General features: G+C 44.2%; 1 protein-coding gene and 1 long non-coding RNA gene across 4 annotated transcripts in view; both read right to left on the bottom strand.

Moving 5' to 3' along the window:
• Positions 1–17,755, bottom strand: part of prkcaa (protein kinase C, alpha, a) — a 230,556-nt gene that overhangs the window by 68,192 nt on the left and 144,609 nt on the right. For 2 of the 3 annotated variants that reach the window (XR_009524626.1, XM_060046126.1), the window contains exons 6-9: positions 15,932–16,088; positions 13,580–13,714; positions 13,003–13,096; positions 9,526–9,552 (exon numbers count right to left, since the gene is read on the bottom strand). Coding sequence is in view for 2 of the 3 variants with exons in the window: in XM_060046126.1 (XP_059902109.1) it covers positions 9,526–9,552; positions 13,003–13,096; positions 13,580–13,714; positions 15,932–16,088 (413 nt within the window). In the remaining variant the exon portion in view is untranslated. The remainder of the gene's footprint in view (positions 1–9,525; positions 9,553–13,002; positions 13,097–13,579; positions 13,715–15,931; positions 16,089–17,755) is intronic. The other variant, XM_060046127.1, reaches the window with a different exon arrangement.
• LOC132453343 (uncharacterized) lies at positions 1,840–6,444 on the bottom strand. Its single transcript, XR_009524631.1, has 2 exons — positions 3,286–6,444; positions 1,840–3,219 (listed from the first exon to the last, which is right to left on the bottom strand). It is a non-coding gene; the product is annotated as an uncharacterized LOC132453343 (long non-coding RNA).

Raw genomic sequence — 17,755 nt, 5'->3', positions numbered from 1 at the left:
CTTTTTATTTATTTATTTTCAGTTTTTGAGGAGGTGCTTCAAAGATGCTAATTTTTCTGCAATAATCCAAAATCCAATGGAAAAACCCGTTGGCTTTTTGTCAAGGGAACCCAGGGCGACGCTAACTTCCGGGTTGGCCAACATACGTCATCCCTCCACCAATCTACTGTAAAAACAAATGTTCAAGTTTAATGATAATGCATGAATTTATTCTTTATTCTGCCATAGTATTTATTTAGGGGGGGGGGGGGGGGGTGGTGGATCCAGATCTTGGGCAACAGCGCAGGGTTGCCAGGTCCTGCAAAAAACGTGCTGCCCACATACAGTTCAAAATCCACCCAAAATGTCCTAGAAGCATCCCAAATAAAAAATGATATTATTGAACATTTTGGCCAACGTTTTGAAAGTAATAATATTTGAGGGAATATTTTTTTGTTGTTGTTTTAGCAGCGAAATGCACCGTGTGCGTGTGTGTGTGTGTGTGTGTGTGTGTGTGTCTGTGTGTCTGTGCGTGCGTGTGCGTGTGTGTGCTTGTGTGTGTGTGTGTGTGCGTGTGTGTGTGTGTATAACACGCTATTTTATGTTGAAATGCGACGTAATCCAGTGTTCACGAAACGTACACTGTCAACGTATGCTTTTGGCGACTGGGTTGGCCCTCAGATATACGTGTTTCTAACCAGATGATATCATTAAAAGTTACATAAAGTAACAGTTTAATAACACAAACGCAGGAAGCACGTGAGCTGCTAGTTTAGCGAAAGCAGCGTCCCTAACAACCTGACGTCGTTGAAACATGCGAGCGAGCCGATCAAATCCTAATAACTATAAAACTAAAGATCAGACACAATCACTGACTGAAGATTATGCAAGTAAAAAGTATATTTCTCGCTAGAAATGTTATTAGAAACACGTTTAACGTTGAATCGGTCCTAAAATATTGCATTTCCCATTCAGATAATAAAGATTAATAAAGATCATACACATTGACTGACTGAAGATTATGTAAGGAAAATGTACATTTCTCGCTAGAAATGTCATTAGAAACGCGTTTAATGGTGTATCTGTCCTAAAATATTGCATTTCCCATTCAGATAATAAAGATTAATATAGGCTACGCCGTGTTCCGGTGCCGCGGGGGATTCTGGGAATTGGGGTTGTCAGTTGACAAAAGGGGCTTTTGTTAACTTGTTTTGTTGTTAGGATTAAGTGGGGTTAATGGGTTCGGGATGTTATGTGGTTGTGTGTTGTTCTATTAACATTGTTCGTGTGTTCATTGTTGTCGACACCGTCACCGAGAGTGACGTGACCATCGTTTCGTGCAGCTGTTCCGTGTTGAAGTCTCGTTCAATAAAAAACAACTCTCGTTGTCGAGCGTTCAACAAAAACCAACTCTTGTTGTCGAGCGTGCCCCCCCCCTACAAACGTGTCTCCCCCCCCCCCCCCCTACAATCGTGTCCCCCCCCCCCCCCCCTCAACAAACGTGTCTCCCCCCCCTCCCTCCCCGGTCAACAACAGTCTACATCCCCCCCCCCCTGAACAATCGTGTCCACAATTTGCCGCGAAAGCCGTGAAACCCAAACCCCGAAACCCGCCTCCACAGCGGCACGCGTGGATACTGTAGGTATAACACGCTATTTTTTACGTTGAAATGCTACGTATCCAGTATTCATGGAAACGTACACCGTCAAAGTTTTTTCTTGGCGACTGGGTTGCGCTTCCCGCTCTGAACATCATTCTGAACATTATTTTTTTGAGATTTTTTTTTAATTTATCTTACTATTCTTTTAACTGTTTATTAGTTTTATTTTGCTTACTTTCTACATCTTCTGTCTGAAACCCTTCTGGACCTCGGATCGGACTACAATTCTCCCCTTCTACCCCTGGAAACTGGTCGCTAGCTAGCCAGCTGGTGACTAGCTGGATGCTACCTGTCCGTGCCACTGCTGTCAGCTGTCCGGGACCTGCCTGTAGCGCTGGGTCATTGATTAGCTGGCTGCCGGGTGAGCCATTGCGGGGTGACTACATGCTAGCTGGCTGCTACAACCCGGCCCTCCATCATCAGCCCCTGCTTAAACACTGGCACTCCATCTCCGAGCTCCTCCAACTACGCTCTTCACCAGGCACTCCTCCCGGACACATTATATACAACACAATCAAAAAACTCGGACTCCTTCGTCGGCCACGATATGTCCACAGAGGCAGCCGGAGGACGTTTGTTTACTCCGGCTCAGAAAATTCCATTTCCTCACTGTGGGCCAATCGGCACCCGCCAAAGACACGACGTCATCAACATTACAACCACACCGTGCGCACTGTTTATCTCACTCCGCTACCCAGGGCCCCGTTTCCCGATAACGATGGATCTTCGCTCGTAAGATCATTCTCCCGATGGATCTTTCGAACCATCGATAATTTCTTTGGAGCGTTTCCCGAAACTCCTCTTAACGTGAAAGCGCATTCGCTGCACTCACGACGATCGTAGGATCGTACCTGTCCGCTGACATGATTCTGAAACGGGCTATGACGCAGGGGGAGACGCAGGAATGTCGGAGGAAAATGGGGTTAAAAAGGGTTAAAATATCTCCCCATCAAGGCCAACCGCAGAGTAGCCTATGAAAAGAATAGATTGCAATAATATGAATGCCAAAGATATTAAAACACAATTGATTAAGCCTAGGCCGACATATATATCAGTCCTAATCCTGAATGCACTGTGCATACATTTATTCACGGCATTTCCCCCCCTGAAATAATTCCAAATTACAAACATCCAAAATAGCTTGTGTGACAACTACATTTATCTTAATCTGCTGATTTTTTAAACATATATTTTGCGCAGCAAGAGAGCCGACTTTATCTGATATAGGACGTAAATATGGGCTATTATGACACGGCTCTTCTCAATGCCGTGGAACGCTCCGTTCACTTGCATGGGCCCTTCACAACAACGCCAGCTTCTTCGGTTGCTAAGCGACGTCAACGTCTTTGGCTAACTATTTCTCTGCTGATCAACACTACGTATGGTAAGTTGGTAACGAATAAATTGTAAAAACAAAAACACCTTTTTTTTTCGTTTGGCAAGTAGCCGCTCATTATCGAAAATAAATAATAAATTATCGAAGCACCTCCGTTTCGAATCGGTGTCCGGTTCGCCCTGTATGGGATTATTTTCCCGATAATGACCGGCGTTCTATTATCCCACTTAACGTCAATATAACTCTGCATGTGGAAGGGAAAATAGCTTTATTGGTAATTACAATAATATGCTGCTGTATTTTCCGAGACCCCCACATATATTTGAGTTTACTGCTTTCATGGGAGCCAGACCTCTCTCTATGGGAGCTCAGCTCCCACTGGCTCCCACCTAACTCGAACCCTGGCTATAGGTCTTTCTACACTGCCGAGCCGGTTCGGTCGCAGCTTGGCACGCCCGGCGATTTCACCTTCTTGTCTCAAGTTTCCTGTGTCAAACCGAGGGGGTTAAATCCCCCGTTCGTCACGGCGCGGGGTTTCTTGGTTCACTGGGGAAGGCGGGGCTGTGCACGGAGTCTCTGACCTCTTTAGAATAATTTGTATTATTGCATACTCCCGAATGTTTTCATTTTTTATGAATGAAGACACCCGCATGCAATAATGAGTTCACTCTATAGTAGGCTAACAACGCTCTTAGCGTCCTACGAGTACCCTGGAGCACTCGTTAGCTACGAGCGTTTTCAAGACGTTCATTACCAACGATGCTTTCGGGAAACGGTCTGAAAACTGTAAGATGCTCATACGACCCACTCTGCGATCCACTTAGGCTAACGATGCTTTCGGGAAACGGGGCCCAGAGCTCCTCAACCCGTCACCAACAAAAACTCATCTCATCTGAAATGTGCACTTCTCGACACCCGTTCACTTAATAAAAAAGGACTTCTCCTCAGTGAATTTTTTTCTGATTCAGCACTGGATTTTCGCTGTCTCACTGAAACCTGGCAAAAACCCACGACTATTTTTCACTCAATCAAGCCACGCCCCCTGGATACTCCATTCTGGCGGTGGAATTGCCATCATCCATCACCATGACATCAAAACCAGTGCAACATCCATCCCAACCCCTTCTTCATTTGAATCCCTTTCTTTTAAACTGTCTGGTCCCAAGCCCCTGGTCATTGCAGTCATTTACCGTCCCCCTAAGCCCAACTCTGCCTTTCCCCCTGATTTATCTGCATTCCTTACCCAGATCTGTGCTATGTCTCCATCCGTTCTCCTCCTGGGCGATTTCAACATTCATGTGGACTCCTCTGTCTGCAAACCCGTAATCGAACTTCTGGTAATCTTTTCATTCTTCAACATCACCCAACACATCGATTTTCCAACTCATAACAAAGGCCACACCCTGGATCTGGTCTGTTCCACTGGCATCACAATCAGTCACCTGGCCAGTAACAACCTCCACATCTCCGACCATCTGGCCATTACTTTTCAAACTCAGACTCCCTCCCCCCATGAGAAGCAAAAACGCACCATCACTTTCCGCAACCTCAAATCCATCAACCCATCCTCTCTTTCAACATGTCTTTCTGAGTCCATCGCTAAACTCACCATCACCCACAACAACTCCCCCGACTACCTGGTTAACTGCTATAACTCATCCCTCTCATCCTGCCTTGACAAGCTTGCACCTGTTCAGTCTAAATTGGTCTCATTCTCCAGCTCAGCCCCATGTTACACTGACGAACTCCGCCATCTCAAATCCAAATGACGCCAACTGGAACTGCTTGCCCACAAAACAGGTCTTACCGTCCACCAGGAAATGTACAAACAACACCTCCAGCTATACAACGACACCCTGAACTCAGCCCGCTCCTCCTACTACTCAGGAATCATCCAGTCTGGCAGCAGCAATCCAAGGACCCTCTTCAACCCCATTAACACACTCCTCAAGCCATTGGACACCATCTCTCACTCCTTCTCAGTTGAAAAATGCAATAGCTTCCTATCCTTCTTCAATGATAAAATCAGCACAATCCAGAGCCAGTTGACCATCGACCCCGCCATACGTCCCAAACCGGATCCCCCCCTAACCAGCGGTCAATCCTACTCCACATTTGCTACCATCACCTCCTCTGATCTTTCCTCCATAGTCTCAACCATGAAATCAACAACCTGCAACTTGGACCCGCTCCCCACCACACTTCTAAAGGCCTGTCTCCCCATTCTCTCCACCCTCACCACTAACACTGTAAACTCCTCTCTATCCTCCGGCCATGTCCCCTCCTCCCTAAAGCTTGCATCAGTCACCCCCGTACTAAAGAAACCCGGCCTGGATCCCGATTCCCCTAACAACTACCGCCCCATCTCCAATCTACCTTTTCTGTCTAAAATCCTGGAACGTGTTGTTGCCAAACAACTCATCACCTACCTTGACACCAACGACCTCTTTGAACTCTTCCAATCCGGTTTCCGCTCCAAACACAGTACAGAAACTGCCCTCCTCAAAGTGACCAATGACCTTCTGCTATCCTCTGACACTGGCTCCCTCAATATCCTCATCCTCCTTGACCTCAGTGCTGCCTTTGACACGATCAATCACTCCATTCTCCTCTCCCGTCTCCAATCCACCCTTGGCATCACTGGCACCGCCCTCTCCTGGCTTGGATCCTATCTCTCCGACAGACATCAATTCATCGCCATCAACAATTGTCAATCAGCCACTACTCCTCTCATCCACGGTGTCCCCCAGGGTTCTGTGCTTGGTCCACTCCTCTTCATTCTGTACATGCTTCCTCTTGGTCAGATCCTCCGTCAGAATGGACTCCGGTTCCACTGTTACGCCGATGTCAAACAGCTTTACCTCCCCTCCAAAACCATCAGTCCTTCCACCCTCTCAACCCTCTCCAACTGTTTGACTGACATCAAGTCCTGGATGCAAAACAGCTTTCTCAAACTCAACTCCAACAAATCCGAAATCCTCATCATTGGTCCTGACACCCTCACTCACTCCACTCAGAACTTCACCCTTAACATTGACGGCTCCACCATCACCCGCTCCACCAAAATCCGTAACCTGGGAGTTATCCTGGACCCCACTCTCTCCTTCCTCCCCCATGTTAACCATATTACCAAAACTGCCTTTTTCCACCTCCGAAACATCGCCCGCCTCCGCCCCAACCTGTCAACTACCGCTGCTGTGACAGTCATCCACGCTTTCATTTCATCCAGGCTTGACTACTGCAATGGTCTTCTCTACGGCACTGCCAACAAAGTCCTCAAAAAACTTCAATATTTCCAGAACTCAGCTGCACGCCTCCTCACTGGTACCTGCTCCAGAGAACACATCACACCTGTCCTCCGTGAACTCCATTGGCTTCCAATTCAACACTGAATCAACTTCAAGATCTTTCTCATCACCTACAAGGCCCTGAACAGCCTAGCACCCCCCTACCTTGCCGACCTCCTCCATCACCACGCCCCCTCCCGATTCCTCAGGTCCATCTCTGCCAACCTGCTACAAGTTGTCCTTCTCAGTTGCTGCCCCCACCCTTTGGAATTCACTCCCCTCCCACAACAAAGCCTCTCCAACCCTCTCTTCTTTCAAATCTGCACTCAAAACATACCTTTTTACACTAGCCTTCCCCACCAAACTCCCACCTTATTCTTCTCTGTTTTTCTTTTATTCCTAATCTGTTTACATAGTTTTGATAGGGCAATATGTAAAGCGTCTTAGAGTACCATATTAAGCGCTATATAAATTTCATTTATGAATATTATTATTATATTATATAACCACATTCTCTGATTACAGTTTTCACAATTTACCAGCTCTTGTTTTGAAGAATAATCACCGCGTCATTAGTTTCAATGGGAATCGCGATGGTCTTCTATACTTTCAATATAAAGTGTACATATTTATAATTTGAAATTCGTCCCAGCCTTTATACCACAGACACTATAGGGGCAATTGTTCTGTCGCTAGCTAACCACTTTTGAGAGTTTAACACGGTTTTAAACTCAAGAAGTCACGTGACGTCTTAAGCCCCATTGCTGTGTCATATGTACTTGTGGTTTAACCTGCAGCTGCGTTTTACCTTGATCTCAATTGCTGTGTCTTCAGAGAAATTCACATTAAACACTAGAGGGCGTATTTGTGCGTGTTAGTCTAATCTCGACACTGACGTGGTTTTAGAGGAGACTAAACCAGTTTGCAGGATGAAACAAGGCTCCATCATAACCGACACACACACACACAATTAGTTTTATGAATTATTATTAATAGGTATGATACATTTACACTTATTACACCAGATAGGCCTTCATTAGAATACAGGCTACAATATAGGAGTTGCTTAAAGTGCCCAACTAAAACTCTACAAAGAACAGATTTTTTGTCTGTAAAAAATAAAATGGATCATACCATTCAACGAAACATAAAAAGGTCAATGCTTAACTAAAATGGTTAGCAATGACAAGTAATTGATTGACGTAGGTGAGGGCAGATTCCAGACTCAGATTTCCACAAAAAGTAGCCTAGACTATTTCATAATATTTGTCAACATTATTAGCATTTTTATTTGTTATAGTTTTATTATATTAAAGTTCACTATACATTCCCCTTATGTTTTTGTTGGTAATTATAGCACAAAATGCATCCACCATTAAGTTAAGACTGCATCTGCTGGGGTATACTAAAAATCAGAGTACTTCCGGTTTCCAAGCGATTTAAACCGAGTCAGCTGGGAATCAGCTGATCCTGTACGAGTCGTTACACAGCAATCACGTTCAACGCAGCTGCGTGTTAAACTCCAACGGTCTTTAAACGGTTTTAATGCGCAGCAATTGGCCCATAGAGTCTATAGCATATAACCGCGTTTTCTAATTACAGTTTAATGCATTTTTCACAATTTACCAGCTCTCGTTTTGAAGGCTGAACAGACAATTTGACTGGAACTACTTAGCAGGTGTCCATATATCCGGGATTAATGGACACCCTGCAGCCAATCAGAATCGAGTATGCCAAAAAATACAAGCGGCGTATTGATCTACTATTTGATGACGCTGTGCTCCGTCAACAGCAAGTACAACCGACAAGTCAGCCGGCAACCTTCCGGGTTAATGCCCTTCTCCCAGCCAATCAGAATCAAGCATTCTTAAACGAAGTAGAATAATTCTGTTTAGTGTACACAGCTTGAAGCCTGTCCCCCCGCTCAAAACGCTCACACCTTTAGAAGACACACGGCCCCCAGTAGCCCTCCTCGGACCAATCAGACGACTCAGAGACAATAGAGTCGTGACACTGGCACGCCATTACGGAACACATGTCAAATGACAGCAAACATCAGCATTCACAGGACTGTTGTGTTAATGTTTGTCTCAACAGAGGCTGAAAGTGGAAACCTGCTGCCAAATTCATGTGACGTTTCCACCCAGAGGAGTGACGTTTTAGTTAATCCCCCATTCCCTGACAGGACAGAGTGTGTCTCAGTCTCCGCCCAGAGACCATATGTGTCCTAAACACAGTTGTAGTTGATTAGCATCCCGCCTCTATGGTGAAACGGTTCACTGTTGCATTGTTCCATAAAGGGATCTCATTAGCCTTACAGATCCAAGTCATGATGTGTTCAGTCCCAGTGAGGCTGAAACTGCCTCTCTAAGATGTCCTACCTGCTGCTAAAATGCTCTGCTTCATGAACACCTCATGCATCATACATCACTTGTGTGAAAAAATACCTTTGTCCACAAATTTTTGATTTGTAGCTTGCAAATGGGTTCTGATGCAACAGTACGACCACACAAACAAACACACATTCCCAATGCCCCACACACATTCAGATTCAGACTCTTACACTCTCAAAGCCAAACCATGCTGCGCACGACCAACCACTGCCAGCCGACTCACAGATCACGACCACCACACGCAGCGGAAGCCATGGATATAAAACACCAACGTCTCTCTCTCCGTGTATCGCCTCTCCCCTTGACCACGTGTTTACATCATGCTTAACCACTGGCAGGCAGGCAAGCTACCCAGACTGCTCAGTAAGGGTTAGTTAATGTCCAGCAGCTAAAACATCACGACCCCTACCCTGGGGGGGAGCAGAAAGCAGAGCCACCTTCAACATCACTGCACACCTGGAAGCTAAGCCAATGAAACCAGCCTGTCAAGTTAAGCCGAGCTGAGCCGAGCTGAGTCAACTGAGCTGAGCCGAGCTGAGCTGAGGAAGGCGGAGCCAACTCAGCAGAGCCAAACCAAGCCGAGCTGAGCCAACTGAGCAGAGCTGAGCTGTGCTGAGCTCTACTCAGCCAACTTAGCAGAGCTGTGCGAACTGAGCCGAGCTCAGCAGAGCTGAGCTGAGCCGAACTGAGCCGACTGAGCGGAGCTGAGCCAACTGAGCCGAGCTGAGCTGACTGAGTCAACTGAGCGGAGCTGAGCCGACTGAGCCGACTGAGCCGAGCTGAGCCGAACTGAGCCAACTGGGCTGAGCTGAGCTCAGCCGAGCCAGAATGCAGGAGCAGTCGTCACTCACGCAGCGCGTTCTCACGCACCTGATTGTCGTCCACAAAGGTCTTAGCCTGAAACCACAGTGGGAGAAAGGAACCAACATGTCCACCTCAGCTTAGAACACACAGAAACACAGTGAGCTGGGAGTGAAGCGAGAGCAGCCCGCTCACTCACACTTTATTATGGGCATGCAAGTGATCCGAAGATCTGATGAAGGGTCCTTCATTAATTTATAACAGAACAAATAATCCAATGTAAACTGAATCCAACATTATCAAAACAGCCACAGAGACTTGGCACACACTGGCACGCAGAGGGACACACAGACTTAATTGAAAACAGGACCTTGCTTAGCAATGAAATGGTGCAACCTAGTGGCAGCCCTCAGTACTGCTTGTGATCTTAGCCCATTACAATCATCAGTTGTACCACGTTACACATGGCCCTTTTAGTATGTTAAGTCGAACACGAGTAGTTTTTTTCTTCTGCAGACAGATGTATTCAGACCTCTTCATGTTCTAGACTTATCTCCTAGAAACTTTACTTTCTAATAACTTATATTGCGGGATAAAAAAGTATATAAGTATATATATATATATAAAAAAGGAATATAAAAAGGCACAGGAAAAAGACGTTGTGATTTATCTTTCCACAAAAGCAGGGGGGTCATTTCCACTGTTCCATCTTTATCATCACACCGATCCTCCCAATTTCCCGTCACATTTCCAGGGACATAAGTCACATTAGGTTTGATTGGTAGTAACTATTCTGAGAGAGGGACCGGCAATGATCAAAGAGCAGAATCTGATCTGCTGGTCTGCCAACCACGGCCAAATACACACTTCTAACCACATGATATAGAGGAGAGAGAGTGACAGAGAGAGTGACAGCAAGAGAGAGAGAGAGAGAGAGAGAGAGAGAGAGAGAGAGAGAGAGAGAGAGAGAGAGATCAAAGCAAGAACAGGACAACAAAAGAGAAAGGATAATGAGGGAGGCAGGAAGTCGAAGTGAATCAGGAGTGAGGAGAGGAAAGGAGGAGCATGAGGGAGGGGGAGAGTTGGAGGGGGAGAGTTGGAGGGGGAGAGTTGGAGGAGGAGAGGCGATGATGAGAGCTACCTTCAGGCGATAGTTAATTTGGCAGTCCTTAGGTCTAAGGGCAGGAAAGAGAAGAGAGCAGGAGAGAAACTCAGGTATTAGATTAGACAGAGGAGACAAAGGAGACAAAGGAGGGGGGTGGTCCACACGGTGCCAGCTGCGGAAGGTGAGGAGATGCTCTGGGAAGGGGTGATTGCTGAGACGGAAACTTTAGAGCAGGGGTTCTCAAAGTTTTTACATCTGAGGGCCAATTTAGGAACCCAAAATTTGACTGAGGGCCGCCAAAGGAAAAAAAGAATCGGCGGGAAAACGCTGCCAGCATACCAGTGGTCAAAAAAAACATTGCACCGTGGACCTCTGGGAGTGAGGTCAAGTGAGGTCTAAATCACGAAACTGAGGTTCAGCCTTTCAAAGTAATGTACAGTCGGATTAAAACTACCAAATGTAAAAGGATTTAATTGAAAGCTAGAGAGAATCGACTTTTCTCTTTATAATCACTTATTTTTGTTTAAATTAATATTGATATATTTTTTTATTATTATTTTATATAACTTACATAATTATGTATGTCATTGCGGGCCGCCAGGAATGATTCCGCACTTTGAGAACCAATGCTTTAGAGGAAGAGGCAATTAATTAGGCTATGGGGGGAGCTATGGTAAGTTGCTGGAGGGAGAAGCTAGCAGGAAACACAAGGAGAAAGTATCAGAAGGGAAGCAAGGAAGAGAAGCTAAGAGGAGAAGCCAGCTGGTTAAAGTAGGAGGAGAAGGAGGAAGTAGAAGCTTGGAGGAGAAGCAAGAAAGAAAAGCTAGGAGGAGAAGCCAGCTGGTCAATCTAGGAGGAGAAGCAAGAAGGAGGAGCTAGGAGGAGAAGCAAGAAAGAGAAGCTAGGAGGAGAAGCTAGGAGGAGATGCTAGCATAAATAGAAGAATGCTGTATTAGATGATAGGAGAAATTGGAGGATAAGCTATGAGGAGATTTGTGAGCATGTTACACTCAAATGCATTGTTGTGTCTGTCCATGTCCATCTCGTAATTTGTGTGTGTGCATGACGGATCAGCTGACCATTACTATGACCACCCGACAATAAGTACTACTATACTAGTAGTATTATAGTACTACTACATAGCAAATCGAATTACAATGTCTTCATTATCAATCTAGGTTTTCAATTAATTTGCGTTTTTTTGGTGAATCGGCCGTTTAATGGCTGGCTAAAAGGAAAGAAATACTTTAGCGCCATAATAATTCACCTCGTCAGTCCTTTTACAGTGGTCCTTAAAGGGGACATATTATACCACCAGGTGTGAGTGTGAATAGCCAGGTGGTCTAGGTGGACACACCCACCTGTGATGTCAGAAGCTACTCATTTTCAAAATGGCTTGTAATGTCTAATCAAACTCACACCTGGTGGTATAATATGTTCCCTTTAACTGTATAATTAAAGATTGTAGAATTTAATTATACAAACATGTCCTGCAATTAATGGATGCCCTGTGTGTGTGTGCGTTTGTCTCTCTCTCTGTCTGCTTATGTTATGAAAGAAAGGTGCAATAACTATTGTAGTGAGTCAATTCTTAAGATCGAGGTTATTTTGGGTATTGACATATGACAATAAATTATAAATAATCATATCAAATTCTTCGCCTTGTTCAAACAATCTAAATGAAAGGCGCTGTAAGCGATGCCGTTGTTTTGGCTCACTTCCTGTGCGTTTTAGCTGTTTGCTCCCCTCCCTCCCCCGCTCTTTTTAATGCTGATTCTGACTAAAATCCAGATTTATGGAAACCTTCTTGTCCTCGTTTGTAGTGGATTATAGAAACATCCTGATCGGGGAGGTACTGCACTCTTGTATTCTGACCTTATAACCACATCTGACATCTGGGAATATGTGCTTGAATCCCACATATCCAGTAAAGACACAGTGGCCCTTTTATAAGGCCACTGTAGACATCAAACAGATCCCTTTGAGGAGCTAGACGATGGCTGAGGGAGCTCATTATTAAAGTTATGTTTGGCCCTCATTGTGCTAAATGTCCAACATGGTTGATTGACCTTGTCATTATTTCATCAACCGGTACTATAACACCACAACTAGGGATGCGCTGATATGATCGATTTCTAGACCAACAGGAAAAGAGGATAGACCGGTTTCATCCGTCATGATGAAATCAATGGTGAATTTCACAATTAAAGAAATTGGCTGTTGATAAAGATAATGTGATATTCCAAATTTGTCCGAAGTATCGGGACATTACTAACTCAAACACAAGACTACAGGTTGGCACATGGAGTTAATTGGTAAGCAGACAGACATCAGATTAATGAGACACAACAACAGGACGGTAGAAACTACAATCTTCAGGACCAACAGACACAGCTGGAACTGTGATGCCAGACATCATCTCAAGGTGGATTAACCCTTACCTCAAACTTCAGCCTCAGTTCCTCATTCCCATCATCCTCTTCTGAGATGGGGACATTGTAGTACTCTCCCTCCTCCTGGCACAACATCTTGTACCTAGAGAGAGAGAGAGAGAGAGAGAGAGAGAGAGAGAGAGAGAGAGAGAGAGAGAGAGAGAGAGAGAGAGAGAGAGAGAGAGAGAGAGAGAGAGAGAGAGAGAGAGAGAGAGAGAGAGAGAGAGAGAGAGAGATCCTTTCAACATCTTGTCCAGCCCTGCCACACAACGAGTGATGTATAGTGGCCCAGATGCACTTGACTAAGAACTAATGCCCCCCAGAAGTGCTGCCCCCCTCATATTCCAGTGTTTATAAAAAATACCTGGTTTCCAACCATAAGAGCTTACGATCAGGCCTAAGCCTGCAATACGATATTGCTTAAATAAACCCATATCAGCGATAATAAAACGTTGATTCCTTTTGTTTCCTTTTTGTCTTCCTTACATCTGATAAAGTAGGTGATGCAGTACAGTACATTCTCAGATGAGGGAGTGAGGTTTCAGAAAAAGAGGATAGGGTTCCAGGCAAAGGAAGTGAGGTTTACCAGCCACAGACTGGTGACTTGATGAGCTCAGACACGCCGAATGACAGAGCCCCCATGAAGTCGTTCCTGGTGGTCCGGTCCCAGTCCCACACCTCCACAGACAGCCTGCGGTCCTTATCGGTCGGCTTGAGTTTGCTGGAGAGAAGACAGGAGCAGGTGAGTCCAGGAACACTGTTCATCATGCGGAAGTAGGAGTGATGTCACACACATTCCAAGCTGCCATCTTGGTGCTATGTGACCGCGGAAACAAGACCTAAAACTGGTGGCCTGGAGTCTCATTTATAAAACTGTGCGTGGGATCGTTACTAAAAGTGTACGTACGCCCAAAAGCCAAGTTTTGCGTCCGCCAAAAAATATTCAGACTTATAAAACCCTGCATACGCACACCTCTAAGCAATCTTTGCTTTATAAATCACAGAGTGCCTACAATTGTGCGCAGCTGAATCAGCTTGACGTTCCGCCCTGTACACGCCCCTTTTTAACCATAAATGGTCAATGCAAACGACCTCATGAATGCGATCTGCATATAAAACAGATTCAGATGCAAGCATTATGTCTTGTCAGAAACAATGGCAGAAGGACTGAGATAAGCAAAAAAGCGAAATATCACGGAGGCTGAAGCGGAGACACTTTTGGGTGAGTAGGGGGCCCGAAAAGTAGTTTTGATCGTTATGGTCCCTGAAGAGTCGACCATCTCCCTCCGAATCCTGCCATTAGCATGGTCCTCCAGCAGTGCCAGCGGTGCCATGGTGCAGCATTTTTTGTTTTGTTTTGTTTTGTCTTGTTTTTGTTTTATTTATTTCTTATTGCTTATGTTTATTTATTTTTTTATTTTTTATTTTTTTTCACAATGTCTTGTTTTTTAAAAAATGTATGATGACTATATGCTCTGTAAGGTGACCTTGGGTGTCTTGAAAGGCGCCTCTAAATGAAATGTATTATTATTATTATTATTATTATTATTACGCACGGGCTCACCGCTGTATTTATAGGGTTACGGTAATAAGACTGACCGAGAACACCTTGGATAATCAGTTTGTAATCACCCACGTAAAATGTTCTTGAACATAACCCCTTTTTGATGCCTGATTTGTCATGAAAAGCATCAAGAGGAATGGACAATAATATAACGATTGTGATGAGGAGTATGTGGCTTGGATTTCCACACTTGGGATATCATTGACATTTGATTAAGTGTTCACAGTGTCACATAAAAATATTATGTTATTGACACATGTTGGACAGATGATTTATTCCATGCCGTCACACCGTTAGTGGACAGTATGGAGTGACGGGATTAAATATAGAGAATTTAGATTTTGAATTTTCATTTCGATTCTAAGGAGATGTTTCTGGAGTTATAACTGAGAAATAACGCAGTTGACTTAAATTATTCTGATTACATAGATTTAACGCATGATACGGGTTGAAATTAAACTTATGAAGGGCGATGATAAAACCTAATCGTTCTTCTCATTCTACATTTCTTCTGTCTGACTTCAGTTCACCACCACACCGTCTGTGTCGCCAATTCTCCTTTTCCTCCAAATTATGCGTACGCATGAGTCAGAGTTTGCTTAGGGCTGCGCACATTCTCCCGTCAAGTTAGTTTTTTATAGATCACAACCTGTGCGTGGAAAGTCACGTATGCCACTTTCAGCCCCGTTTTGTGCGTACGCAACGGTTATAAATGAGACCCCTGGTGTATCTGGAAGTAGCTAGATGGCTGCTTGGAATGGGCATGGAACTGGGCTTGGAACAAACACAACAAGTGGTAACCATAGTAAACGGTAGCAGTAAGACAAGTAGTACAACTTTTCATTGTGGGGGACCCAGAATGGCCACCTTGCTAGGTAAGGACCTCAATGATGTCCCATGTTACCATGAAACTCAGTACTTACTTATACATTCATTCATATAACTACAAGAACAACTATTTCCATCACCACTCCTACCACTACAGCTTCTGCTGCCACTACTACTCTCACAACCACTGCTGTACTACTACTACTTCTACTACAACTACAACTCTCAATACCACTAATGTACTGCTACTACTACTACTACTACTACCACTGTACTACAACTACTACTACAGTTTCTGTTACCACTACTACTCTCACTACCACCACTATACTACTACTACAACTCCTACTACAGCTTCTTCTACCACTACTTTCAATACCACTACTACTATACTACTCCTACTACTACAACTAATACTATACTACTACTACTATTTCTACTATAATACTACTACTACAACCACTACTCTCACTACTACTACTACCCCTACTACTACTACTACTACCACTACAATCTCTACTAATGCTAGAGGAATGATGTACTGACAAGTTGAAGGTCTCGTTCCAAGTGGGGTTGAGGTTGGAGCGGATGGTCTTGGTCTTCTGTTTTGTTTCGTTCTTGGGGTCCGGGATGAGCTTGAGCTTCACGTAGGGGTCTGACAGACCATTGGGGTCCATCGGGATGAGGTTCCTCCCTTCAGTCACTGAGACACGAGAGGGGAGAGAGGGGAATAGGGAGAAGAGAGAGAGAGAGAGAGAGAGAGAGAGAGAGAGAGAGAGAGAGAGAGAGAGAGAGAGAGAGAGAGAGAGAGAGAGAGAGAGAGAGAGTGAAAACACATACCTCCATATTTGACGGTTTATAATGGGACTGATGGCCAAACCCGGTCATATCTTCATCCCCAGTCGGTATCGATATGGTTCATCTGCCATTTCCCCCCAGTTCCACCACATGGGTCACATTCATGTTCTTATCATCCACATTTTTAGCAAAAAGCGTGAAGCACAAAGAAGGCTGTGTGCGCTGAAAACAACGCAATAAATCTTCTTGCACTCAAAAACACAATAGAATTAGTTTGGAGACCATATATTAAAGAACTGGGTGTCTTTGATGTAAAGGTTGAACATAATGCAGATGGTTGCTTGCTAAAGGTAGCTTAAAGATTCACGTTGCACCGCCTTAATGACACGACAGTTTCCATGTGTTTTAGAGATCAAGTGAGGACAACGTAGAGCAACCGCAGTACCATCTGAGGCAGGCCTGTTGCCCCACTGGGAACCTCAAGACACCTCAGGGTGTAATCAACCCCCCTTTCAGCTCCCACTCCAACACTATGAGGTTTTAAAAAGTATTTTTTGGGCTAAGAGTTGTAGGAAGGAGAGGGTTATCCCTATGGTTACGCCTGGAACGGGCTACGATTTTGCGGCGGTGTGAAAGGCCCACATGTTCACATTGAATTTGCGATGCGTTTCTCTGGGTCATTCACAAACTAGTTAGGCTACGCCCTCCCCTACTCAGTTCTGTTCTCTTTGCATTGGTGGAAGTGAGTAGGGGGGACTGGTTAAGTAGAGCCTTCAGATTGGACGGTTTGACTTACTCAGTTACCGTCGTGTTTTGTATTTATTTTTTTAGCATTATTGTTTTATAGCGACAAACATCATAAAATGTCTCCTGCAGGGGATTGATGAAGTTCTATCTAGACTATTGAACAGAAAGAAACACTTGGTCATACTTTACACACTTTACCACAGGCCTACTGAATGCCACAGACATATTTTCAGCATTGGACTGAATGCCACATAAATATATAATTATGTTTTTGCACGTTTGCAACGTTTAAAAGTTCAGGGTACAAAGTTCAAGTATATGCCTCTACTTGTATTGCTTAAGCCAATAGCCTTTTGAGGCAGTGTTTTTTCTGAATATTAGTATTAAGGGCCAATAATGCTTACTATCATACGTTAGTTACCATGTCTGTGGACACATTTGTATGCAGTAGTCACATGTAAATATAAAAAAACAAATTGACGTATGATGGTGTAGCCATGCATGATGTTGTTTTATTGTTAATATGTCAATTTGTTTTTTATTGAAAATACTTTGTATAGTGAATTATCCCCAAACTTGTCATCGTAACACCTTTGAAATAAACATGACTTAACATGGCAGATACCTCTGTATTGTTTATCATATGCGGTAAGAGTGTAATGTTTTCCACTCAGTTCCTTGGTAGAAAAAAAAGATGTGTATGAAAAACACTTTTCTTATCTATTGTTACAATTATATTGTTTAAAATGTACACATATATTAAAAAAAATAAAAATGGCTGGTAAAAAGATGAGTGGTTGGTCGATTTTTAAATCTACCTGCCAC

The sequence above is a fragment of the Gadus macrocephalus genome, chromosome 3 (assembly GCF_031168955.1).
Source record: "Gadus macrocephalus chromosome 3, ASM3116895v1".
NCBI lineage: Eukaryota > Metazoa > Chordata > Actinopteri > Gadiformes > Gadidae > Gadus > Gadus macrocephalus.
This window is presented reverse-complemented; position numbering and strand designations above follow the sequence as displayed.